The sequence below is a fragment of the Lepidochelys kempii genome, chromosome 8 (assembly GCF_965140265.1).
Source record: "Lepidochelys kempii isolate rLepKem1 chromosome 8, rLepKem1.hap2, whole genome shotgun sequence".
Taxonomy (NCBI): domain Eukaryota; kingdom Metazoa; phylum Chordata; order Testudines; family Cheloniidae; genus Lepidochelys; species Lepidochelys kempii.
This window is the reverse complement of record NC_133263.1, coordinates 106,655,580-106,680,387: the sequence shown is the minus strand read 5'-3', so window position 1 is coordinate 106,680,387 and position 24,808 is coordinate 106,655,580. Positions and strand designations below refer to the sequence as shown.

General features: G+C 66.5%; 1 protein-coding gene and 1 pseudogene across 2 annotated transcripts; one reads left to right on the top strand and one right to left on the bottom strand.

Annotated features, from left to right (window-relative positions):
• The first annotated feature begins 2,286 nt into the window (after window positions 1-2,286).
• B4GALT2 (beta-1,4-galactosyltransferase 2) lies at window positions 2,287-19,246 on the top strand. 2 transcript variants are annotated; one of them, XM_073357962.1, is made up of 7 exons: window positions 2,287-2,536; window positions 9,552-9,918; window positions 12,269-12,504; window positions 13,026-13,216; window positions 13,671-13,793; window positions 16,460-16,585; window positions 17,203-19,246. In XM_073357962.1, exons 2-7 carry the CDS (start codon window positions 9,597-9,599, stop codon window positions 17,351-17,353), a joined length of 1,149 nt encoding a protein of 382 aa, XP_073214063.1. In that variant the 5' UTR covers window positions 2,287-2,536; window positions 9,552-9,596; the 3' UTR covers window positions 17,354-19,246. The 2 variants fall into 2 exon arrangements, with proteins under 2 accessions (XP_073214063.1, XP_073214064.1); XM_073357963.1 differs by having other exon boundaries at window positions 2,289-2,536; window positions 16,481-16,585.
• On the bottom strand, window positions 19,209-24,774 carry LOC140916379 (von Willebrand factor C domain-containing protein 2-like; annotated as a pseudogene).
• Window positions 24,775-24,808: the final 34 nt, after the last annotated feature.

Here is a 24,808-nt window from a genome sequence, read left to right as displayed (position 1 = left end):
ACGCTCGAGCATGGTGCCCCCCTGCTAGTCAGCAGGGGACCCCGAATGCAGGTTATACAGAGATTATATACCTTTTAGCAAAGCATGTTGCCCTTGTGCATCGGAAACCTTAGCCAATAGACAAACGCTTCCCTTATCTACCACCTATCCCTGCTAGGTACATTCCCCGTGCTAAACCATTACTTCAACTACACAACATGGCTCTAAAGCAATGCACCAGTAGCCTTTCTTATCAGGACAGGAGGCTCACATCAAAGCCAGAAGGCAGGGAGTGAGGAACAGACAAAGAACAGAAACCAGGAGTCGAGACAGGCTGGAAACAAGGGGGAGGGTTTTCACAGGAATACAGTATCGAAGGAACACTCCTCCTAGTGCATCATGTGCTTGCTTGTAGACAATGGTGGGCCCCAAACCAAAATGGAGTCATATATGCTAACTTTTCCTTAACACATATCACTGTAAGACCTCATTCTTCATTACCCACAGGCTGGCCCCCACATCTATAAGAAGGCTTGCAGGTAAATAACCCATCTACAACCAGGTTTCAGAGTAGCAGCTGTGTAAGTCTGTATTGGCAAAAAGAAAAGGAGTACTTGGGCACCTTAGAGACTAACCAATTTATTTGAGCTTAAGCTTTCGTGAGCTACAGCTCACTTCATCGGATGCATTCAGTGGAAAAAATACTACAACCAATTGTCCTAGTCCATGGGAGCCATCAAGATTCTAAACCACCATTAATGACTCACACTTTGCATAATTACAGTAGGACCCCAGAGTTATAGTTTATATTTCTAGTTTCAGATACAAGACTGATACATACATACGAATAGGATGACCACACTCAGTAGATTATAAGCTTTGTAATGATACCTTACAAGAGACCTTTTGTGTAAAGCATATTCCAGTTACATTATATTCACACTCTATAAGCATATTTCCATAAACATATGGAGTGCAACCTCACACCAGGCAGCCATAATTTTTTAGAGGGACAAGGTGGGTGTATTAGCCCAACCTCTGGGGGTGAGAGAGATGCTGTCGAGCTTACACAGAACTAGACAGCTTGGTCTAATGCCTGAGTCCCACCTGGCTATAGCAACCCTGCATCCATCAGGTTTTAGGTCAGTGAAGAATTCAGTGGGAACAGTGTGTCTAATACAAACTTGGCTCTTGTTGGTTGCAATACTGTTTGTGTAGAAAGTTCTGTTTTCGACTGGCCCACTGAGCTCTGCAGCTTGTGTCCCACACCCTGAAATCCCCCGTGATCACACGGGGTTTCTTTCTGCACAGCGGGATGTTGGAGGAGCAGCTCCACGTGTTCCCTGTCTGACGGGGGGGCTCTAGCCAAGCCCTCTCGCGTTTTGGGATGTGTGGGAACATTGACCTAGGAGCACCCTGGAGCCTGTCCTGCGGTAGCAGTAATGCCAGAGCAGGGGATGGTGCCTCCAAGGCTGAGGGCCACCTGCCTGCCCGTGACACCCCCAGCCCCCATTCCTAAATGGGGCGCAGCCAGCCTTGAACATTGCAGCCGGGGACTCCCCCCCCCCCATGTGTAGCACATTTGGTGTCATACACCAGTGTTTCTAATTCCTCTTGTCTATTACCCAGGAGTCTGGTGTTGGTGCCCAGGCCCCCGCCCCCAGGGCACGGCCCTCTGCCCCACAGCCCACTCGCTGGTGCACAGGCCCCCACCCTGCCCCACTCCCACCCAGTGGTGTCACCCCACCTGCTCCCTGGTGCCCCTTCCCTGCACCACCCGCACCCTTGGTGCCCCCTGTCCTGCATCACCGCCACCCAGCGGTGCCCACCTACGCTTGTCCCCCTGGTGCCTCCACCCTGCCCCACCCCCACTTGCTGGTGCCCCCTTACGGCCCTGTCCCTGCTCACTGGTGCCCAAGCTCCAGGGCCCTGTCCCCAGACAAGGGGGGGTTCCCGCCAGGAGTCAGCCTTGGGGGTCCCATTGCAGGGGTGGTGCCCGACCCTTCAGGGGCCGAGGGAAGGGGAGGGGATTGGGGGCAGGGATGGGGGTGAGGGGGCAGGGGCGGAGCGAGGGCGTTGCCAGGCCTGAAGGTGGGGCCTATTGGTGGAGGGGGCAGGGCTGGTCTTTGGTGGGGGCGGAGAGGTCATGACCTATGGAAGGAGTGGGCAGGGCAGGTCCTGGGGGCGCAGCAAGGGTGGGACTAGGGAAAGCGGGGGTGGGGCCTGTCCTGGGGGCGGGGCCTAGGGCAGCGAAGGCGGATCGGGGGCGGGGCCGGTCCTGGGGGCGGGGCCTAGCGGGTCGGGGGCGGGGCCCAGGGCGGTGGCGCTGCGGTGCGGGAGCGGCCGGGCCTGGTCGCTGCGGAGCGGAGCGCAGCGGAGCGGGCCGGGAGGCCCCGCAGCCCGCGATGGGCGCCCCGCGGCCCGGAGCGGGCGCTGCCGCTGCAGACGGGGCCGGGCTGCGGGGCTGGCGGGGGAGCCGGAGCCGCCCGCACTGAGCCCGGCCGGGCCGGGGGAGCCGCCGCGTCCCGCAGCCGCCCGGCCCCCGACACCCGGACCGGTGAGTGCGGCCCGCTCCCCCCGGGCCCCCCCCGGGCCCGAGACCCCCCCACCTGTCCACCCCCCCCCGTCCTCCCATAGTCAGCAGCCCCCGGGGGCAGGGCCCCCAGCTCCCGCCGCCTCCCCCCCCCCCGTGGGGCGGCCCGTGTCTGCCCGGGGGGGCCGCAGCTCCCGGGGCCGCAGGCGGGGGCAGAGCGAGCGGCCCCAGGGCCCCTGTTCGTAACCCGGGGCGGGGGGGTCCGTGCTCAGGCCCCCCCGGGCTAGCACCGCCCCCGGAGCGCCCCCCCCCCGCTTAGCTCCTCCTCGCCTTTATCCCCCGCCGTCTCGCCCACCCCACCCAAAATGGCTCCGGCGCGGCGCCCCGGGCCGCCCCCCCAGGAGCGGGGCCCGCGGGCCGGGAGCGGGGCCGGGCCGCCCCCCCGGGAGCGGGGCCCGCGGGCCGGGAGCGGGGCCGGGCCGCCCCCCCGGGAGCGGGGCCCGCGGGCCGGGAGCGGGGCCGGGCCGCCCCCCCGGGAGCGGGGCCCGCGGGCCGGGAGCGGGGCCGGGAGCCTGGCGAGTGGCGTCGGGGGGCTGGGGCGCGACGCCAGCGGGGAAGGGAGGCGGGTTTGCCGGGTTCCCAGCGGGGCTGTGCCCTGGCGCCTCTTGCTCCTTGTCTCTGGCAGCTGGGTGGGCTCAGCAGAGCGCCCTGGGCAGAGACCCGGGGAGGTGACCGCGGGTGCGAGAGACAAGCCCCCGACAGGCGCCGGTCCAAGCAAAGCGCTGACCCCGGCCGGGTCCTGGGACCCAGCAGCGCTGGCCGCTCTGGGGGCTGCGGGAGACTCGCCTTTCCCCAGCAGCCCTCGTTGCTCTGGGGCCCTGCTCCGGGCGCCCGCCAGACCGCCTGCGGAAGCGGGTCGGGCTGCCAGGTCTGGATGGGGCTCCCCGGGGGGAAGCGCGTCCAGCTTTGAGTGGCCTTTGGACGGGGCACCCGCCAGTGCAGGAGTGTCGCTCAAATCAGGTTCTGGGCAATGGGTACACGTGGGCGTATGCACCTGCCATCTGCCCGCACCTGGCGACTCCGGAGCGGGCAGGACGGCCACCCACCCATGCTGCGGGGAGGCTTGGCTTGAATCCTGACCAGCCGGGACCCTGTTTCTTTGCACTCTGCTAGTGTTTTTGCCAGCAGCGTTTCTCTCTGGGAGTGGCTGCTGATCCCGGCCTTCACACGGACTGGGGGTATTTGGGCTCCAACAGAGGTATTTGCTGGGCCAAAAGTTTCCCTCATCCAGTCGGGCCGCGGAAGAGGGAACTTCTGCCTTGGGCGACTCGTCCTGGCTGGTCAGAATGGCCGGCAGCCCCAAATGAGCTGTTTCTGAGGCCCAGAGACCTGACTGACAATCGCTGTTCTCACGGGCAGTTTGCAAAAAGCCTGAACTGACCCAGTTATTCACAACAAGTAACTGGCCTGGCTCTGCTCAGCTGCCGCAAACTCCATTAATGGCCTATTCAAATCACCCTCAGCCTCCTTCCCCGCTTGCTGGCACACCCTGCCTGGGCCAGGCCTTAGCGGCTCCATTGAGCTACACACTTTAGAAGGGGGGTGTGACGGAGCAGGGAGTGGGGCGGATTGACCTGGGACTGTCGGCATTGGGGATGGGATGGCAGGGGGTGGCTTCACTGGAGGGACGATACCTGAACCAGGAGCGGGGCTGGGGCCAGGTGACGCCTTCTGCCCGGGAAGCTGGACCAAGGCTGGAGGAGGAGTCGGGGGGAGGCTGGGGGAGTCGGCTGGAGGGGGTTTTGAGTTGGGAGTGGATTGGGGAAATGGAGGGAATCCCAAGGGTGGGGTCTAAGCTCCCTGCCCCCAAGAAGGACCTGAATGGGGGGTCCTGGTTGTACCAAACACACTCTGTTTTCGACTGTGTTCCTGTCGTCCATTAAACCTTCTGTTTTGCTGGCTGGCTGAGAGTCATGGGGAATCGCAGGAAGAGGGGGTTGCAGGGCCCGGGCTCCTCCACGCTCCATGGCAATGGGAAAGAAATAGAAAATTTCTCAGATGGGCCACCCTTGACCCTGCATTTCCACACCCCGGGGTTCCTAGCATCCCAGCCACTGAATTGCTGCCTTTAAAAAAAAATTAATTTAAATTAAAGAAAGGTAAAATAGGAAGGAAACTGGCTTGTGGATGCTGTGGGGTGGGAGGCAGAGCTGCTCTGCTCCTTAGCAAAGTTCACTTGTGTTTAGACTCATAGATCTCAAAGCCAGAAGGGACCATTGCAATCAGCTGGTCTGACCTCCTGTGTCTCACCGGCCCATAACTCCGGGAGCAGAGCTGTTAACCTGAGTCTGGATGTTTTTCTAATACTTGCCAGTGATGGAGAATCCACCCCCACCCTTGAAGGGTTAATTACCCTCACTCTGAAAAATGGTGTCCTTGGCAGGTTTTCCACCCCTTTCCTCATTCTCGTGGCTCTTCTCTGACCCCTCCCCAATTTATCAACATCCTCCCTGAACTGTGGCCACCAGCCCTGGACACGGGATTCCCGCCGCGATGGCACCAGGGCCCAACACGGTACAAGAACCTCTCTGCTCCTACTCGAGATTCCTCTGTTTATGCACCCCAGGTCCAATTCTCACAGCCTCGCACTGGGTGCTCAGGTTCAGCTGATCTCGCTCCCCACCCCCAAATCATTTTCAGAGTCCCGGCTCCCCGGGATCGAGTCCCCTCTCCTGTAGGTACGGCCGGTGTTCTTTGTTCCTAGGTGTACCCAGCGGACGCCTCAGCCTGCCGGTAAAGAAGGGGTGTTTCTCTCTCGCTCAGTACAGGCTCTGTGTCTTAGGGGCACTTCCTGCTAGCCTGGCTGATTTCCAGCGTGGCCTGATGAGGTCCCTTTCCAGGCAGGCCGAGGCTCCTGTGGGCCCCGGGGACAGGGTGGCCGGGAAGGCGTATGAGAAGGAAGATGTAGTTCCAGACCAACTGCAGAGACATTGCTCCACAGGAAACGCTCCTGGAGCAGCGCAGCCCCAAAGGCACGTGAAAGGGAGTCGGGGCCTGGGCGCTGTGTGGCAAGCTGCCCCCGGGTTCTGTGACCTGCCCGTGCGGCCAGCTGGGGGTCGCAGGGCTGCCCTGTTGAGTTGAACACCGTGGGGTCTGCCAAGGGGACGGGCAGGAGTTGGGGAGACGCAAGCAAGCTGGTGACTCCCCTGCCCAGCTGACTCTGAATAGACTAGCGGGGGCTCTGTGTCCCCCCCCTTCCTTCCTCCCTCCCCCCCACGTGCCACGGGCTCTGTCCCCCCCTTCCTTCCTCCCTCCCCCCCACGTGCCACGGGCTCTGTCCCCCCCTTCCTTCCTCCCTCCCCCCCACGTGCCATGGGCTCTGTCCCCCCCTTCCTTCCTCCCTCCCCCCCACGTGCCACGGGCTCTGTCCCCCCTTCCTTCCTTCCTCCCTCCCCCCCACGTGCCACGGGCTCTGTCCCCCCTTCCTTCCTTCCTCCCTCCCCCCCACGTGCCACGGGCTCTGTCCCCCCCTTCCTTCCTCCCTCCCCCCCACGTGCCACGGGCTCTGTCCCCCCTTCCTTCCTCCCCCCCCACGTGCCACGGGCTCTGTCCCCCCCTTCCTTCCTCCCTCCCCCCCCCGCGTGCCACGGGCTCTGTGTCCCCCCCCTTCCTTCCTCCTTCCCCCCCCACATGCCACGGGCTCTGTGTCCCCCCTTCCTTCCTTCCTCCTTCCCCCCCCGCGTGCCACGGGCTCTGTGTCCCCCCCTTCCTTCCTCCCTCCCCCCCACGTGCCACGGGCTCTGTCCCCCCTTCCTTCCTCCCCCCACACATGCCACGGGCTCTGTCCCCCCCTTCCTTCCTCCCCCCCCCCGCGTGCCACGGGCTCTGTCCCCCCCTTCCTTCCTCCCCCCCCGCGTGCCACGGGCTCTGTGTCCCCCCCCTTCCTTCCTCCCTCCCCCCCGCGTGCCATGGGCTCTGCGTCCCCCCTTCCTTCCTCCCCCCCATGTGCCACGGGCTCTGTGTCCCCCCTTCCTTTCTCCCCCCCCATGTGCCACGGGCTCTGTGTCCCCCCCTTCCTTCCTCCCTCCCCCCCACGTGCCACGGGCTCTGTGTCCCCCCTTCCTTCCTCCCTCCCCCTCGCGTGCCACGGGCTCTGTGTCCCCCCTTCCTTCCTCCCTCCCCCCCACGTGCCACGGGCTCTGTGTCCCCCCTTCCTTCCTTCCTTCCTTCCTTCCTCCCTCCCCCCCCCGCGTGCCACGGGCTCTGTGTCCCCCCTTCCTTCCTTCCTCCCCCCCCCGCGTGCCACGGGCTCTGTGTCCCCCCCTTCCTTCCTCCCTCCCCCCCCGCGTGCCACGGGCTCTGTGTCCCCGCTTCCTTCCTCCCTCCCCCCCCACGTGCCACGGGCTCTGTGTCCCCCCTTCCTTCCTTCCTCCCCCCCCCGCGTGCCACGGGCTCTGTGTCCCCCCCTTCCTTCCTCCCCCCCCGCGTGCCACGGGCTCTGTGTCCCCCCCTTCCTTCCTCCCCCCCCGCGTGCCGTGGGCTCTGTGTCCCCCCCTTCCTTCCTCCCCCCCACGTGCTGTGGGCTCTGTGTCCCCCCCCTTCCTTCCTTCCTTCCTCCCCCCCCACGTGCCGCGGGCTCTGTGTCCCCCCCTTCCTTCCTTCCTCCCCCCCCACGTGCCGCGGGCTCTGTGTCCCCCCCTTCCTTCCTTCCTCCCCCCCCACGTGCCGCGGGCTCTGTGTCCCCCCCTTCCTTCCTTCCTCCCCCCCACGTGCCGCGGGCTCTGTGTCCCCCACTTCCTTCCTTCCTTCCTTCCTTCCTCCCCCCCCCACGTGCCGCGGGCTCTGTGTCCCCCCCTTCCTTCCTTCCTCCCCCCCACGTGCCGTGGGCTCTGTGTCCCCCCCTTCCTTCCTTCCTTCCTTCCTCCCCCCCCCCACATGCCACGGGCTCTGTGTCCCCCCCTTCCTTCCTCCCTCCCCCCCGCGTGCCACGGGCTCTGTGTCCCCCCTTCCTTCCTCCTCCCTCACGTGCTGCGGGCTCTGTGCCTCATCTTCCTTCCTCCTGCCCCCCCCATGCCCTGGGCTCTGTGTCCCCCCTTCCTTCCTCCCCACTGCGTGCCATGGGCTCTGTGTCCCCCACTTCCTCTCCCCCTCCCATGCCACAGGCTCTGTGTCCCCCCCTTCCTTCCCCCCCCCCACCCCCCGGTGCTGTGGGCTCTGTTCCTCCCCTCCCCCCACCGTTCGTATTGGTCTCTCTGGGAGAGACGTTCTTTTGGGTGCCAGCCTGTTACCTCTCTTGGGGCCGGGCAGGGTGGGCTGGGGGCACTAGTGGCTGCCCTCAGCCAGGGCTGTGATCTGGAGACCACTGCAGCAGTGCTGGAAGCCGTGTCTGTGCCCGGGGGATGCCAGGGCTCCAGGTGTGACGGGACAGGCATGCGGAGAGGTGCCATCAGGGCGAGCGTGGGCTCTGCCGAGCTCGGCCAGCCAGCCAGGCCGGGGGTGGGCGCGGGGAGGTCTCATACACTAGCTGAGAGAATACGGCTCCTTCCTGATCTTGTGCTTTCAAGTCTGTGACCCTGCGGTGGGGGGTCCTCCCAAGCCTGCCCTGAAGGGCCCAGCCGGTCAGTGGGGCTGTGGGGAATGACGACAGGGAAGCCTTACCTGGAAGAAGACGCTGCCTATGGAGCAGGCCGTGGGAAAGGCTGCAGTGGCTCCCTGGGTGGAGGGGGGGCTTGGAGGTGGCAGAGACATGTAGGCTGGGAGGGCGAGTGCCAGGGTAGGAAAGGGCTCAGGGAAATGCAGCAAGCTCTGGGGTGGAACAGGCCTGGGCTGCAGACGGGAGGGTCCCTGAGCTGGAACCGAGAGTAAAGGGCGGGCCCAGCCCCTGGGGACGTGGCACCGGCGGGGCAGTGAACAGGAAGACTGCTTGAGCCTGTTCGTGAGAAGAGATTTTCCTGCCCCCAGAAGGGGAAACCCCGAGTGTGACCTAGCTGGAGGCTGTGTCCTGAGGCCGTGGCGGCTCCTGGGGCGAGAGGGGCTGCAGACAAGGGTAGAGGGACAGTGAAGGGGCATCGACCTCACGAGCCAGGCCCCAGCGTGGCCAGGAGGAGGTGCCAGCTGGCGGTGAGTGATGCCCCCATCAGAGCCCAGAGGAGCAGGTTTTCTCCCAGACGGAAGGGGGACGGTGGCTGGCTCCCTGTCTACAGCAAAGTTATGCCAGAGTGCACCCAAAGCCAGTGGGTGCCCCCTTTCCAGCCGCATGCCGAGGAAGGGGCGACCAGCGGGAGCTCACCCTGCACGTGGGACAGAACAGTGTGTTTGGGAAGCTGAGACGAGCTGGAGTGCAACGGCTGGACGGACGCGAGGGGCCGGAGTGCGTGCGAGCTGAGGAGGAAGGGCTGTTCTGCCAGGGGCCTTGGAGTCTCTGGGGCCTGAGTAGAGGTGCGCCCCAGCTGCTTGCCCGGCCCCTCCTGCTGCTCTGGCAGGCCCTGGCAGATAGCCGGCCACGGCTGGAAGGGGGAGGACCAGTAAGACCCCAGGCTGTAGCTTGCAAAGTTCAGTCCGAGCCCCTCGGAAGCGTGCGACTCCGATTTGCTTGTAGCTGGTTTGTCTTTATCCCTGGTACTTCAATTCCCCTAAAATCCTCAGTGTTCATAAACGGGTTCCCGGCGCGGGGCTGGCTGGGAACGGGCGGGATCGGGAACTTGGGGAGCCGGGCTTTTGTCTTTGCGCGGGAGCAACAAATCTAAGAGTTTTCTGTGCCCCAGGAGAGGGCTGGGCACGTCGAGGCAGACGGCTTGGGCGGGCCTGCAGGGCATTGGGGTCGCTTTGCTGGGGGAAACCAGCATGGGGCTGGGGAGTAACAAGCAGCTGGAGTCGGAGTGGCTGAGCTGGGGCACGCTCGTACGCTGGCTGGATGCGTCCGGATGGGGCACCGGGTTACAGGACACGTGGGGGCCCGACCTCTCCCTGGTCTGGGTGGAGTGCAGGGGCTCCCTGGGGTGCAGGGGCCTTGTCCTGACTGTTGGTGTCCCCTGGGCAGGACCGGTGCCTTGGTGGGAGCCGCCCCGGAGGTCGGCGCACATGCATGCCCGCCAGTGCCCAGAAGATGACCAGGCTGCTCCTGGGGGTGACCCTGGAGAGGATCTGCAAGGCAGTGTTGCTGCTATGCCTGCTGCACTTCGTCATCATCGTGATTCTCTACTTCGACGTCTACGCCCAGCACCTGGACTTCTTCAGCCACTTCAGTGGCAGGAACGTCTCCCGGGCCCAGCCCTCCTCCAGCTCCTCCCGGCCCAACAGCACCGCCCCCAGCTGTGGGCCGGCCGGCGCTGACCCAGCCCCCAGCGCCAACCACTCTGGCACCGAGAAGCCCTTACTGCCCTGCCAGGAGGTGCCGCCTGGCTTAGGTGAGCTGCTGGGGCAAGGGAGCTGGCTGGGCCGGGGTGAGGGGCTGGGCTGGGCTGGAGCAGGGCTGGACTGGGCTGGGGGAGAGTGGGCAGCTGGCTGGGGCGGAGAGGGTGGGGGGCTGGCTGGCTGGGGCAGGGCGGAGCGGGGAGCTGGCTGGGGCAGGGGGCTGGCTGGCCGGGGCAGGGCGAAGGCGGGAGCTGGAAGGGGCGAGGCTGGGGTGGGGGTGGGCTGGCTGGGCCGGGGGAGGGCGGGTTGCAGCAGGGCTGGGTTGGGCGAGGCTGGGCTGGCTGGGGTGGGGCAGGGTGGGGAGCTGGAAGGAGCATGGCTGGGCGGGGCAGGGCTGGGCTGGGTTTGGTTGGGGGAGGGTGGGGAGCTGGGCGGGGCTGGGCTGGCTGGGGTGGGGCACGGCAGGGTTGGGCTGGCTGGGACGGGGCTGGGCTGGGCCAGCTGGGCATGCCCATGTGTGGCCGATGCTGGCCTGGCCCTGTGGGGTTGAGACTGACTCTTCCAGAGCTGCCGGCTGCCTCCTTTCGCTGCCCTGTGGCCGTGAGGGTGGGAGTGTGACGAAGCAGGACTGTTCTTAATGTTTCCTCTGAATAGTGTGGGGGTGCCTCAGTTTCCCCTAGGCAGTTCTTAAGTCTCTAGGGGGTGGGATAAGGGTGTATGATCATTGCAGAGCCCAAGAGGGCAGGTGTGTGCAGGGGTCTGGACACAGACAATGGCTGACACCGTTTCCTGGCACCTTCCCCCCTGCAAGGTGAGAGCTAAAGGGTTGGAGAACAAAGGAACCAGATGACCTCCTGGCCCCGGAAAGGGACAAAGCCCAGAGGAGGAGGGGCTGGAGGGAGTTTCAGTTTGGGCTGGCTGAGACATGGAGTGAAGTGCAGACAGGGTTGTCTGGCTCACTGCCCCCCAAAATGGACCCAGCTGAGGGGTCCTGTTCTCTCCACCTGCAAGCTCTGTGTTAGACCATGTTCCTATCACCTAATAAACCTTCTGTTTTACTGGCTGGCTGAGAGTCACGTCCGACTGCGGAGTTGGGGGGCAGGACCCTCTGGCTTCCCCAGGAGCCCGCCTGAGCGGACTCGCTGGGGGAAGCGCACGGAGGGGCAGAGGAGGCTGAATGCTCCGAGGTCAGACCCAGGAAGGTGGAAGCTGTGTGTCCCAAAGACAGTCTGCTCACAGAAAGGAGACTTTCCCAGAGTCCTGCCTGGCTTCATGGGGAGCAGTTCCAGAGCATTGCCCGGGGACTCGGTGACAGGGTGACTGCCCTGCATAGCATTGGGAGTGGCCTGCGGGCCGCCTGGGATCTGGCTTCCTAGCCATTCCCAGTCCCTGGCCGTGCCCCCAGCCAGCAGGGGCTCACAGCCGCGGCCCTATGGGCACGTCAGATTCCCCCATGCCCCGCTCCGGGGTCGGCACTATGAGACCAGCCCCTGGGCTGGGCAGGAGGTCGCCTGCCAGGGCCAAGCGGAGCAGGCCTGAAGCCAGCTAGGGTACAGAGCCCTGCCTGTACCATGGCTCCCCCCTGCGGTGCCCAGCACTGAGCTCCCTGCCCGGTGTGCCCATCCTGCCACAGGCCCCATCGGGGTGAGGGCACCACCAGGTGCAAGCCTGAGGTGTGTTGTGGGGCTCATTGCCAATGCTCGCTGAGCTGCCAGGGCGCAGTCCCTGGGAGCACCAGCCAGGCTCACTGGCGCATGCTGGAGGCTAACCCTGCTGGCGCGTGGTCAGGCTGGGCCTTTTCCGGCTGGGCCCCGGCTGGCCCCACGTCTCCCCTCGGGGCTCGCCCTGTGAAATAGCCATGGACATGGGGAGCACCGCGGAGGTCGGAGTCCTGGTAGGTGACTGTCTCCTCAGCCCGCACCGCTACCTCCGTCCAGCCCCGCTGCACGGCAGGGTCGGGGCAGGTCTGCAAAGGGTTGACGCCAGGTCCCTTCTCCCAGCACCTTGGCACTGACCGCCCGTTAGCGGGGCTGCCAATGGGTTTGTGGGGGGTGGGGCATTGCTGCACTGACTTGGGAGCAGCCCTGCACCCCAGGGTAGGGAGAGGGAGCCTGGCCCGGGGGGGTCCCTGGGCACACCTGATTCACCTGGGCTTTGGGGCTGGGGGTTTGCATTCCTGATGCCAGTGGGTTCACCGTTGCCCCGTCGGAAGGGATTGCACCCGATTCCTCGGGCACTGCCAGTCCCGGGTGGGGAGCCCAGGGCGGGGTTGCCGGGGGCTGTGGGTCGGGACTGAGGGCGCTGGCAGAGCTGTCACGGCACCCCCTCTTGCCAGTGCGCCCTGCCTGCTGGTCCAGGGGCTGCGCGCGGGGCCCGGTAACCGGCTCCCCCAATTCCCTGCAGTTGGCCGGCTCCTCATCGAGTTCAGCTCGCCCGTGAGCATGGAGCGGGTGCAGCGGGAGAACCCAGACGTGAGGGAGGGTGGCAAGTACGTGCCCCCAGACTGCCAGCCCCGCCAGAAGGTCGCCATCCTCATCCCCTTCCGCCACCGGGAGCATCATCTGCCCTACTGGCTGCATTACCTGCACCCCATCCTGCGCCGGCAGAAGGTTGCCTACGGCATCTACATCATCAACCAGGTGGGGGCCTGGGGGCAGGGCAACAGCCCCTCCCCCAGACCTCAGGGGCCCGGCTCAGGGTTCTCCCATTCCCAGCGGGAGGCTGAGCCCCGGCAGAACTCACCCCCCGAGGAGGGCCCTGCAGTCTGGCCTGTGCACGACCGTGCCCGTGGTTACGGTGGCTCCAGCCAAGCAGGGCGAGCCGGGGACACGAGGCTGCTGCCCAGAAGAGACTGGGCAGGGCCCGTGGGCTGGGCGGGCGGCAGAGGGCCCTTTCCTATCACTACTCACTCAGCGCCTGCCTCCAGGAAGGGCCCTTCGAGCCCCTCTCCCTGGCGGGACAGCCCAGTGCGGGGGTGCTGGGCTGCTGGGGCCGGCGGGGCGTGCAGGAATGGGGCAGCACAGTGGGGTGCTGGGGGGTGGGGGCTGTTCGTACAGCTGGGCGACGCGTCTGAGTGCGTAGGGCAGGAGTGCCGGGGGGGCAGGCGGCTGGCGCTGGCCTGGTAGCCCCCCCTAACGCTTGTCCCCTCACCCCTGCGCAGTACGGCGAGGACACCTTCAACCGGGCCAAGCTGCTCAACGTGGGCTTCCTGGAGGCCCTGAAGGACGAGGACGACTACGACTGCTTCGTCTTCAGCGACGTGGACCTGGTCCCCATGGACGACCGCAACTTGTACCGCTGCTATGAGCAGCCGCGGCACTTCGCCATCGCCATGGACAAGTTCAGCTTCAGGTGAGTGCCGGGGGGGCCGCGGATGGAGCCGGCAGGGGTTGGACCCCAGGCACCTGCCGTGGCGCGAGCCAGCCCTGGCCCCGTGTGCAGGGTCCCGCTCGGCAGGCAAGGAGGTGGCTCTCTGGGAGGGAGGTTAAGTGGGAGGGGTGGCGCATAGCCTGGGACTGCGGGGAGCATGGGGGCAGAGGGGGTGGGAGTGGGTGGCGGAGGTGCCGTGCTGGGCATCGCAGAGGGGCAAGGGGTGCCACTTGGCAGAGAAGCGGGCCATGGGGGGAGAGGGAGACGGGGGCTGGTGGGCTGGCAGCAGCTTTCCTTGCAGGCTCTCGGTCTCTGGGAGCCTGGCCCCCTTCCTGAGCCAGAGCAGAGCCCAGACAGCGCCCGGGGGGCAGAGAGCACTGCCCCCGGCTCTCCCTTGGCCTGCCCGCACTGACGCGGCTGCTGCTTGTCCCTGCAGGCTGCCGTACGCTGGCTACTTCGGGGGCGTCTCAGGCCTGAGCAGGTCCCAGTTCCTGAAGATCAACGGCTTCCCCAATGAGTACTGGGGCTGGGGAGGCGAGGATGACGACATCTTTAACCGGTGGGTGACCCCCCGGTGCTGCATGCCAGGTCCCTTGGTGAGCTCCCCTCAGTGCCGTTGTGCCAGCCCAGAGCCCAGCCCTCCACTGCGGCTGGAGGGCCAGGAGCCCGACCGTGAGGCCCTGAAACAGACACCTGCCCCTCAAAGCACCTCCCGTGGGTCAGGCTCCCAGGCAGCCCCACCCACGGATGTCACAGGCCCCGGCATGCGGCGCTCTGCCCCCCTGCGGCCGGACTCGGGATGGACACGGCTGGTTGGGGGCGTGTATAGGTCTGGCCAGGAATGCAGCTGCTTTGGATTGGGGCCCCATGGAGCGGGCTGGGCAGGGCGAGGGCTCCTGGGTCCTGCCCGCCATTCGGCTTGCCGCTTGCTGCCTCCCCTGGCAGGGCCTGTGTGCTGCACCTGTGCCAGGCAGCGGGGTGGAGCGCTCAGCTCCGGGGCGCGGAGGGGAGACGCCATCTCTGCAGTCTCGTCCGTCCCACTGCCGGGGAGAGGAGCCAGCCGTGCAGCCAGCCCAGTGTGCCCGGCCCGGCGAGCCCCACTGAGCTGCCTGGCATTTCACATGTCCTCCGTGGTGCAGCATGGCTGCGTCACGTTGCTGTGCCCTGCCTTACGTTGGGAGGGGCTGGTCAGGCCCAGCTGGGCATGCCCTGTTGGCATCTGTGGTGGGCCCGGTGCAGGATCTGTCCCCGAGCTGCTCTTGCTGCCCTGGTGCTTTCCCGGCTCTTGCGGGACTTGTCGCCTCGGTGGCCACGTAGATGCTGTCGAGGTGGAGATGTGGCTTAGTGCTGCCACAGGGCCAAGCCAACGCGTGGTAGTGGGCCCAAGACACAGCTGGGATGGGGGCACGTGGGGAGAGGGGCTGTGTCAGTGTGTTGCACCAGGCTGGGCATGGAGCAGGGCAGCACCTGGCCTGGGGAGACGGAGAAGCTGCCACTGAGGGATCAGGGAGTGCTTGCGAAGTGGTGGGGGCTGGGTGAGTCTCATTCCCTAGGCAGCAGCTCCCTGCAGTGGCTGGCTCCAGGTGGCTTAGACTCGTGCCTGGAGGCCACTCAGCAGCAGGGTGGGTTAATTGAAATCCTCGGTTCAGTCGTGGTTTGCATTGGTCCATTTGAGTTCTTTGTCCATTGGTGGGGGACCAGCACCGACTACGTGGCTTTGTAACCCCAGAGAGCCTCCCGCTCAGCCCGGGGCTGCTGTCTGCAGCTGGCCTGGGGCTGATGTTAGCAATTCCCTCGCTTAGCATGCATGTGCGTGTCCCTTGGTCCCCGTGCCCTGGGTTAGAACATGGGGAGGGACACGGCTCTGGTTTGCTCAGTGGTGACGTTTTACTCCTGGCTGGGCTCAAACTGGATTTGGATGGAAATTGGAGGTCAGTTAAAATGCACAAAACCCAAACCTTGAAACCCACCCTGGTGGCTGGAGATCCCAGAAGAAAGAAGCCCTCAGACTGTGTTTGGTATTGACGGAGCTGTGTTAAAGCAATGGCGGGTGGGCTGTAGTTACTGAGTTGAGATTGTTTATGCTTCCCAGGGCCCAGGCCCCAAAGGGATTTAGGAGCCTAAGGATGCAGCTAGGTGGCTAGTGGGACTTTGGAAGCAGGGTTAGGTGAGGTGCCCAACTCCCACGAAATCCAGCTCAGGAGCTCTTGAAATGCCCCCTGGCTTCCTCTTTAGATGCCTGCCCACCTTCGACCATCTGGCCGCAGCCTTTGTGTGGGAGTTGGGAGTTCTCCTCCTCTCCCACCTGGTTTGCAAGGGGAAACCAGCTGACCTGATTCCTCACCTCCTGGTGGGTTCCTCGATCTGGAATGAACTAGTCCAAAGGGAGGGAGGGGTCCGATGCACCTGCCAGACAACCTGGCACCTAAAGGCCTAGTGGCAATGGGTTTTTGGCAGGGATGGCGCTGACCCGGCCAAGCGGGACTGGCAGCGTTGTCTCCGTCGTGGAGGGGGAAGCCCTGGGTCTGGCTAGTTCAGGCAGTTCCTGGTGCAGTTCCGAAGCTGGAGCTGACCTCAGAAGCTGAGAGGTTTCCCCGTTTGTGTAAATTACGTAAGGAGCCGGGCCTTGAACTCCCCAGTGCGCGGAGGGCTCCGTGTGCAGCCACTTTTTAGTATTTATTTCAACGTTAACGGGTCGCGGGGAGCGTTGGCTGCGGCGGGGGGGGGGGTGGGAGCGTTGGCTGCGGCGCACAGCTTGACTTGATTTCATAGTTCACGTCAGTCAGGATGATCACAAAGAAACGTATTTCAAAGCCCCTGGATTTGCCCTCGCCCCGCTCAGCAGTGCGGTCCTGCTCCAGGGCCCTGGTTGTGACTGCCCCCTGCTGGCGTCCCAGTGGTGGTGCAGGTGGGGCCTGTGGGCATGGCAGTCTCCCTGAGCAGCCAGCAGCATCTGGCCTTGCGCTGCCTTGGCCCTGCCCTTGCTCCGCTCCCCAGTCACGCTCGGAGCGGCAGGAGCCCTGGTGCCAGCTGGGCCCCGTGGGAGCGGGCAGTGGGGAGGGGCACAGACCTGGTGGAGGTGCGGAGGGGCTCAGGCCAGTCGCTACAGACTCGGGGGGCATAGGGATCCAATCCCTTTGCTGCTTGTAGCGACGGCAGAGGGCCGGGCCCACCGGGGCTGGGGCCAGATCCCAGCTGGCCCAAACTGTGTGCCCCTCTTGCCAGCTCGGCTCACTCTGTCCCCAGGATCTCTCTGAACGGCATGAAGGTGTCACGCCCCGACGCCCGCATCGGGAGGTACCGCATGATCAAACATGAGCGTGACAAACACAACGAGCCCAACCCACAGAGGTGAGACCCCGGGCCCGGCCTGCCCTGCGCCCCCCAGCTGGTCACCGCCTCCAACGCCCCGGGTGTTGCCTTGGCTCTGTGGCTTGGCACTGCCTGCGGGAAGCCTGCCTAGGAAAGCTCCCCCCACACCATCCAAGAGCCCTCTCCAGGCCGTGGGGTCATTCAGGCCCAGACCCCACCCCGCCCCCAGCTGAGGCTGCTGGAGAGGGACCCGGGGGAGCCGGCTCTGCCTCCAGATGGGCACCTCAGCAGGCAGCAGAGGGTGGGGACAACCGCGGAGTAAACGCTGGGGTGTGGTGCTGGGAGCCAGGATGCCTGGGTTCTCTTCCCTTCTCTGCCACTGACTCACTGTGTGGCCTTGGAGAGGCACCCCCCGCCCCTTTCTCTGTGCCTCAGTTTCCCCCACCCCCGGGTGAACCTGCTCCTTTGCACCCCTGGTGCTCTCTGGCTGGGTGAGAGGGAAGCCCTGCTGTGCAGCACTGGGCTCCTCACCCTGGGCTGGCATTGCCAGGCAGGGACCACAGCCCCAGTGGCCACCCAGGCCTGTGCCCTCTGGCGCTACTGCTGGCCAGGGGAGAGCTCAGCGTGCCGCTCACACCTCTCCGCGCCTCTGGCAGGTTCACCAAGATCCAGAACACCAAGGTGACGATGAAGCGGGACGGCATCAGTTCCCTGCAGTACCGGCTGGTGGAGGTGACGCGCCGGCCCATGTACACGAACATCACGGTGGACATCGGCAAGCCGCCCCCACGCCCAGCCCGGGGCTAGCACCTTCCCCCAGCCCACGGGAGCTGGCCGTGCCCTGGCAGGGGAGGCTCTGTGCCCTGGGCTGGCTGGATGCGGAGCCGCCTTGCCCTGGCCCAGGGGTGCGGATCGAACCAGGACGTGTTCGGCCCACTCTGTCTGCCTTCTGGATGTGGCTGCGTGCCAGAATCCCCCCTCACAGCGCGGTGGTTAGCCCTGCCCCGTGGGCCGGGGACAATGCAGCAGCCCCCCACTATCCAAAACGGCCCCAGCCAGGGGCTTGTGAGAGCTTCAGGCTCTGGCTAACAAACCCCAGCCCTTGACGAGGAGATCCAAGCACTGAACTCCGTCTGCAGCTTCCTCGGGACAGGGCGTGCTCTGCGTTGTGGTCCTGGCCGGGCGTGTCACCCGCAGGGTCCATCGCTGCCCCAACCGGCTCAGTCTGGGCCGGCGGCAGAAGGGGCTCTGTGCCTTGCGTGTTCAGCTCTAGCTGGGCCAGGGCTCGTTTCTGTGGGTGCTCGCAGGGCTCCTGGGGGGCAGTGTGACTGGGAGAGGGGCCAGTGCCCTCCGCCTGGCCCCGTCAGGCTCCCTGCCACCTGCTCCCCCTCCTGTCCTGCCCTGTGGATGCCTTGCTCCCAGCGGGGCACAGGGCTCTGAGCACAGACGCAGCCCCTCTCGCTGTCTTCTTCAGCTGTGTCAGCTAGTGCTTAGAGCCCAGGCCAGGACACCTGGGTCCTAATCTCAGCTCTGCCCCAGGGGCAGGCCTTGGGCAAGTTTTGTGCCTCAGTTTCCCCCATACCAGGGGCTCATGGGCTGGCTCCTCCCGCACGCTGTGGCTGTGTGTGTGGGTGTACTGTATCCCTGAGAGGCTTCAAAGGGACTATTCCCATCCTGGCCCTGCCGCTGGGCTACGCTGAGGGTGTCACAAAGCAGGGGAGCCCTTGGCTGCCCCTCTCACTCCCTACAACCCCACTGTGCGGATGCTCCACTTAGCGGGGGAAGGCGTCTCGCAGCCTGGGGAGGTGGGTCACACCCAAAGGGCTGCTTCTGGAAGGAAGGTTGGTGGCTCTGGATATCCCCAGCTGTGGGCGGGGGCGCAATGCAAGCCTGGACCCAGCCCCTCGCCCGCTGTCCCCGGGTGCTTCCTGCCAGGCAGCCCTGCGCCTCCCCCGCCCGCCGACTCTAGCTGTGCCTGGTGCTGCACCCACCCAAGGGCCCTTTTCCAACACAGAACATTGCAGCCCAGCTCTTCTCTAGGGCCGGGCCCTCAGCACGGGGCGGACACAATCTCCAGAACTAGTTCGCCTGGTGCCCTAGGAAGGGGAGGGCTCCTTGGTGGGGATGGGCACTGCTGGCCGTGGTGGGGCAGAGCCCTGGGGGTCCCGCTCTCTCTCTCCAGCCCAGGGCCATTGCACCGGCATGGAGCTCTATGTCTAGTTTAACCTGTCCACCCCCCCGAGACATGGCCCCATCCCTCGCTGCCTGTCCTGCCTGGGCCCCAAGCCCAATGCGTGCGAGAACACTGCCAGGGGCAAGGAACCAGCACCACCTTGACTGCCAGGAAGTGGGGGGCACAGCATCCTGCCACCCCCCCTGTATTGCTGCCCCCCAAGCCCTGCCACATACCACTGCTCCCCCCCACATTCTGAGCCCCAGAGTCATGGCCTGGTCCCAGCCCTATCCTGGAGGGATGAGAGAGAAGCAACCCATGCCTGGGTGGGGCGACTGCCCCTGCCCCCAGCGGTGGTGATCCCTCCGCACGCTGGGGGGCAGGAAAGGCAGCGGGCAGCACGCCCAGGCCAGGGGCACCGCTGCCTTCTGTCCGTTTGAATGTTTGACCGGTTTTGAGCGTATCCCGAATGCAGCCTTTGGTCCCAGCGACCAGACTTTTGTATTTAATAAAGTTTCAAAAATTCAGAGACTGTAATGTGGAGTCAGGGAAAGGGGACAGAGGCTAGGCCCCGGGCAGAGTAATTATGGTCTGTTCTCCCCCCCCCCCCCCCAACCTGGGCCCCCTTTGTGTTGGTTAAAGCCAGGGTGGTGGGGCCAACCCTGCAGCCCCCCCCCCCCAGCTGCACTCTGGGCTGGGGGACCCTAGCAACTTTCAAATCTGACGGTGGGGCAGGGCCATCTTCTCCCCCAGGTCTGTGAGCCAGCCAAGCCCCCCAACTCCTCAGGCCCGGGGTGGGGGCAGGTCCTGGCAAGAAGAAGCCAGAGGGAGTCGAACCAGAAAGTAGCTTTGTTGCCAGGGGCTCAGGGCTGTCCATGCTGGAGCCGCTCGGACCCCAGGTGGGGCCTGGGTTTCAGTGTCTTCCCAGCAAGGCTGAGGGGGGGAGCTGCACGGCAGAGGGGCGTGGGGGACTCTGGGGTGCCCCCTAAGCACCCTGCTGGTGTGGGCATCCCAGGCCCCACAGGGGCACGGCTCAGGGAGAGGCTGGGAGCCCACCCTGCGGGGTCCATGGCAGGGATGGGTGGGTTTGCTGCCCCTCGGCTCCCAGCCACAAGGCTGGGGAGTGGGGGGGGGGACTCCAGAGGGAGCCTGGCCAGGGCTGGGGGGCAGGTGATGGAGCTGGGCTGGGGAGGGGGCCCGTGGTGCAGCCTAGCGGGGGGAAGCGGGTGTTAGGGAAGAGCCATGGGGCTGGGAAAGGGTTGGGGTGGGGCCCATGGTCCAGAGGAGCCTAGTGGCATAGCTGGGAAGGGGTCAGTGGTGCAGCTGAGGGTGCTCCGCGACCCAAGGGGAAGGGGGGGGAGGGGTGGCTGTGATTGGGCCAGGTTGAAGAGGGGCTCTGCAGCCCAGCAGGATGTGGAGGGTGGGGGCTCTGCAGCCCAGTGGGACATGGGGGAGGGGGTGTTACGGGGGGGGAAGGGGGCTCTGCGGCCCAGTGGGAGGAAGGGGAGGGGGCTCTGGGGCCCAGCGGAAGGGGAGGGGAGGGGTGTTGCGGGGGGGGGGGGCCTCTGGGGCCCAGCGGGAGGAAGGGGAGGGGTGTTGTGGGGGGAGGGGGCTCTGGGGCCCAGCGGGAGGAAGGGGAGGGGTGTTGCGGGGGAGGGGGCTCTGGGGCCCAGCGGGAGTGGGGGGAGGGGTGTTGCGGGGGAGGGGGCTCTGGGGCCCAGCGGGAGTGGGGGGGAGGGGTGTTGCGGGGGGGAGGGGGCTCTGCGGCCCAGCGGGAGGAAGGGGAGGGGTGTTGCGGGGGGAGGGGGCTCTGGGGCCCAGCGGGAGTGGGGGGAGGGGTGTTGCGGGGGAGGGGGCTCTGCGGCCCAGCGGGAGTGGGGGGGAGGGGTGTTGCGGGGGGGGAGGGGGCTCTGGGGCCCAGCGGGAGTGGGGGGGGAGGGGTGTTGCGGGGGGGAGGGGGCTCTGGGGCCCAGCGGGAGGAAGGGGAGGGGTGTTGTGGGGGGAGGGGGGCTCTGCGGCCCAGCGGGAGTGGGGGGCTCTGCGGCCCAGCGGGGGGCGTGCTCAGGAGTTGTGCCGGTCCAGCGGGGGGCAGTTGCGAAGCCGCTCGCACTGGGCCACCCGGTTGCCCTCCCAGTAGCCCGCGTCCTGGCCGTCGTGGCAGCGGCACTGGGTGCAGGGCTCCACCCAGACGGCCTCTCCGGCGGGGATGACGCGCGTCCGGCTCCTGTCCGCGTAGCAGTTGGGACCTGGGGGGTGGGGGGCTCCGGTCAGCAGTGGGCGCGGCCGGGTGGCTCCTGGTCCTGCCAGGCCGCCTGCCACGGGAGACTCCAGCCCGGCCCCCCAGCCGGGCAGAGCCTGGTGCCCCCATGGGCCCAGAGCAGGGCCCTGTCCAGCCCCACCCCACCCAGGGCCATTCCCCAAACTTCAGGCTTTGCCTTCCCCTCCCCATTACCTGGCCTCCCCTCTCATTCTCTGCCCCACAGCTGAGCACCTCTCCCCCCCCCCCCAGCCCAGATCCCCACAACAGCTGCCCCTCTCACTGCCTCTGGGGGTTCTGAAAATGGCCCCGCCCCAGGGCCACCACACCCCCTGTGCTTTCAGCCTTCCCCCAAGCCCTTCCCCATGCTCACCGTCCTGGCATGTGGGGCAGCACCGGCCCTTCTCGTAGACAGCGTTGACGCAGGGCGGGGGGGCGCAGTCGGCCACCAGGCAGCGAGCGATGCCGTCCGGGTCACAGGTGCATTGCTCACACTCCGAGGGCTGGGGGACAACGGGCCGTGGGTCAGAGGTGAGCTGGCCCCAGGGGAGCATCCTCCCCACTCCCTCGCTGGGGGTACAGGGCTGCCCCCCACGGGCTCGGCTCCCAACACCCTCAGTGCCCCTCTTGGCCCCACTCTGAAATCCACCAGCTCTGTTCCCAGCTGGGTGGCCCAGCCGAGTGGGCACAAACCCACATGCACTCTGGGACCCCTGATCCCGCCCATGCCATTGCTCGAGCAGCAGTCGTCGGGCACCTGTCCTAGCCGCCAGGCCCAGTGCCAGGCTCTGCACCCTGGGGGGGGGCACCCTGTGACAAAGTGGGACTGTTCTTAATGGTTCCTCTGAATAGTGTGGGTGTGCCTCAGTTTCCCCTAGGCAGTTCTTAAGTATCTAGGGGGTGGGGTAAGGGTGTATGATCATTGCAGAGCCCTAGAGGGCAGGGGTCTGGACACAGAGAATGGCTGAAACCCTGTTTCCTGGCAACTGATGGCCTGGGCCCTTCCCCCCTGGGAGGTGAGAGCTAAAGGGTCGGAGAACAAAGGAATCGGGTGACCTCCTGGCCCAGGAAAGGGACAAAGCCCAGAGGAGGAGGGGCTGGAGGGAGTTTCAGTTTGGGGCAGGCTGGAGACATGGAGTGAAGGGCAGACGTGGTTGTCTGGCTCACTGCCCCCCAAAATGGACCCAGCTGAGGGGTCCTGTTCTCTGCACCTGCAAGCTCTGTGTTAGACCATGTTCCTGTCACCTAATAAACCTTCTGTTTTACGGGCTGGCTGAGAGTCACATCTGACTGCGGAGTTGTGGGGCAGGACCCTCTGGCTTCCCCAGGACCCCACCTGGGCGGACTCGCTGTGGGAAGCGCACGGAGGGGCAGAGGATGCTGAATGCTCCAAGGTCAGACCCAGGAAGGGGGAAGCCGGGTGAGCTGTGTGTCCTGCAGACAGGCTGCTCCCCGAGAGGAGACTTCCCCAGAGTCCTGCCTGGCTTCATGGGGAGCAGTTCCAGAGCATCGCCCGGGGACTCCGTGACACCCCCCCCCCCCATGAAGCGATCCCACAAGGGGAGGTGGGAGCCCAAGATGGGAAACACGCCATGAGCCAGCCAGTTCCTCTGCCCTGGGGCTGACTGGGAACCGGTGCCTCCTCCAGGGGAAGTCTCTGTACCCCATTCTCCATGCCCACGAGCCCCCGGCATCCGGGCTTTGGGAAGCCCCCGCTGGCAGCACCCCGGCTTGGCCGGCTCCAGCGCACCTGTTGTCAGAGCCCGGCGTGCCCAGAACTGAGCTGCGCCAACTCCTAGGCCAGGCTGTTTTGGACGTGCCCCTTCGCACATTTGGCTGGCAGAGGAAACGTGGCAGCAGAAGGGGCCATGCCCCGGGGGCACACTGAAGCTCGAGGAGATGGGCACTGGCCATAGGAGCCCAGGGATGCCCGGGCGCCAACCCCTCCCTGGCTCTAGGATCCCACCCGGCAGGAGCAGGCCAGCGGGGTCGTGCCTCCCCGTGCTCCTGACAGGCCAGAGCAGGGCTGGGCCCTTGGCCAGGCCCCACCAGTGCCCCAGGGACGGGGATCGGACTGACTCCGCTCTGCTAGAATCCCCTGCACAGTCACGTCCGTGCCGCGCCGCCAGTCCTGGCGCTTATCCCCGTCGGCTCCGGGATGGGGACACGGGCACAGACAGCTGGACCCACCTCCCCGGCACCACCCACCAGACCCCCCAACCCGCGAGCCTGGAACAGAGCCCAGAGGACTCTGAGATAGCAGCGTACCCACCAGTCCTCCCTCTGGCGCTGCCCCTGGAGACAGAACTGGCCCTCGGGGCCTTTTAACCAGCCCCTGGTTGTGCTCGGCACGAGCCTCTAGACCCTGGCCCGTGACTGCAGCAAATCCTCCAGCCCAGATGCCCGTCCCTGCCCCCTCCGGGCAAGGGGCCTATGTCCAACCGAACGCCCAGCCCCACCCTGGTGCCCGGCACCCACCCACTGCGACCCAACACTGGCCAGCCCTGCACCCAAGCCCCATCTGGGCCCCCACCGCTCAGTGCTCACTCCCCCGACCAGCCCCGCCCCCCAGCTCAGTGCCCACTCCCTGACCAACCCCATCCCGGGCCCCCCCCCGCCCAGTGCCCACTCCCTGGTGCCCAGCCTGCCCCCCTCGCTCAGTGCCCACCTCTGACAAGCCCCATCCCGGCCCCCACTGCTCAGTGCCCACCCCCCTGCGCCCAGCCCCGCCGCTCAGTGCCCACCCCCCGGTGCGCCCCCCCGACCAGCCCCCACCGCTCAGTGCCCACCCCCCTGTGCCCAGCCCCGCCGCTCAGTGTCCACCCCCCGGTGCGCCCCCCGACCAGCCCCCACCACTCAGCGCCCACCCCCCAGTGCCCAGACCCCCCCCACCGCTCAGTGCCCACCCCCCGGTGCGCCCCCCGACCAGCCCCCACCGCTCAGTGCCCACCCCCCGGTGCGCCCCCCGACCAGCCCCCACCGCTCAGTGCTCACTCCCCCCGACCAGCCCCGCCCCCCAGCTCAGTGCCCACTCCCTGACCAACCCCATCCCGGGCCCCCCCCGCCCAGTGCCCACTCCCTGGTGCCCAGCCTGCCCCTCGCTCAGTGCCCACCTCTGACAAGCCCCATCCCGGCCCCCACTGCTCAGTGCCCACCCCCCTGCGCCCAGCCCCGCCGCTCAGTGCCCACCCCCCGGTGCGCCCCCCCGACCAGCCCCCACCGCTCAGTGCCCACCCCCCTGTGCCCAGCCCCGCCGCTCAGTGCCCACCCCCCGGTGCGCCCCCGACCAGCCCCCACCGCTCAGCGCCCACCCCCAGTGCCCAGACCCGCCCCACCGCTCAGTGCCCACCCCCCGGTGCGCCCCCCGACCAGCCCCCACCGCTCAGTGCCCACCCCCCGGTGCGCCCCCCCAACCAACCCCATCCCGCTCCACGCCCCCCGGCGCCCAGCCCCGCCGAGTGCCCGGCCCGGGGCGCACCTGGAAGCGCTGGCCCAGCCCGTAGACGCGGCCGCGGTGCTCGCAGCCGACGCGCTCGCAGCGGGGGCAGCAGGCGGCCGGGTAGCGGCTCACGTGGATGCAGGCGGGCGGCAGGGCCGGGCAGGGGGCGCGGGCGCAGGCGGGGCCCCGGGCCGTGCACTCGCAGCGGCTGCAGGGCTCGCCCGGCGGCACGAACCGCCCGCCCGCCGAGTAGCGCCGCCCGCCCGCCTCGCAGAGCCCCGCCGGGCCCGCCGCCGCCTCGCCCGCAGCGCCGCCGCCAGCAGCAGCAGCAGCAGGGGCCGCATGGCTCCGGGGGCCGGTCCGCCGCGCAGCGCCCGCGGTCCGCGCTGCGAG

Bases quoted from the DNA above. Each gene is read 5' to 3' on its own strand.
- B4GALT2 (XM_073357962.1), top strand. From the start codon at position 9,597: ATGCCCGCCAGTGCCCAGAAGATGACCAGGCTGCTCCTGGGGGTGACC. The intron at 9,919-12,268 runs GTGAGCTGCTGG...AATTCCCTGCAG, and splicing joins GGAGGTGCCGCCTGGCTTAG to TTGGCCGGCTCCTCATCGAG. The intron at 12,505-13,025 runs GTGGGGGCCTGG...ACCCCTGCGCAG, and splicing joins GCATCTACATCATCAACCAG to TACGGCGAGGACACCTTCAA.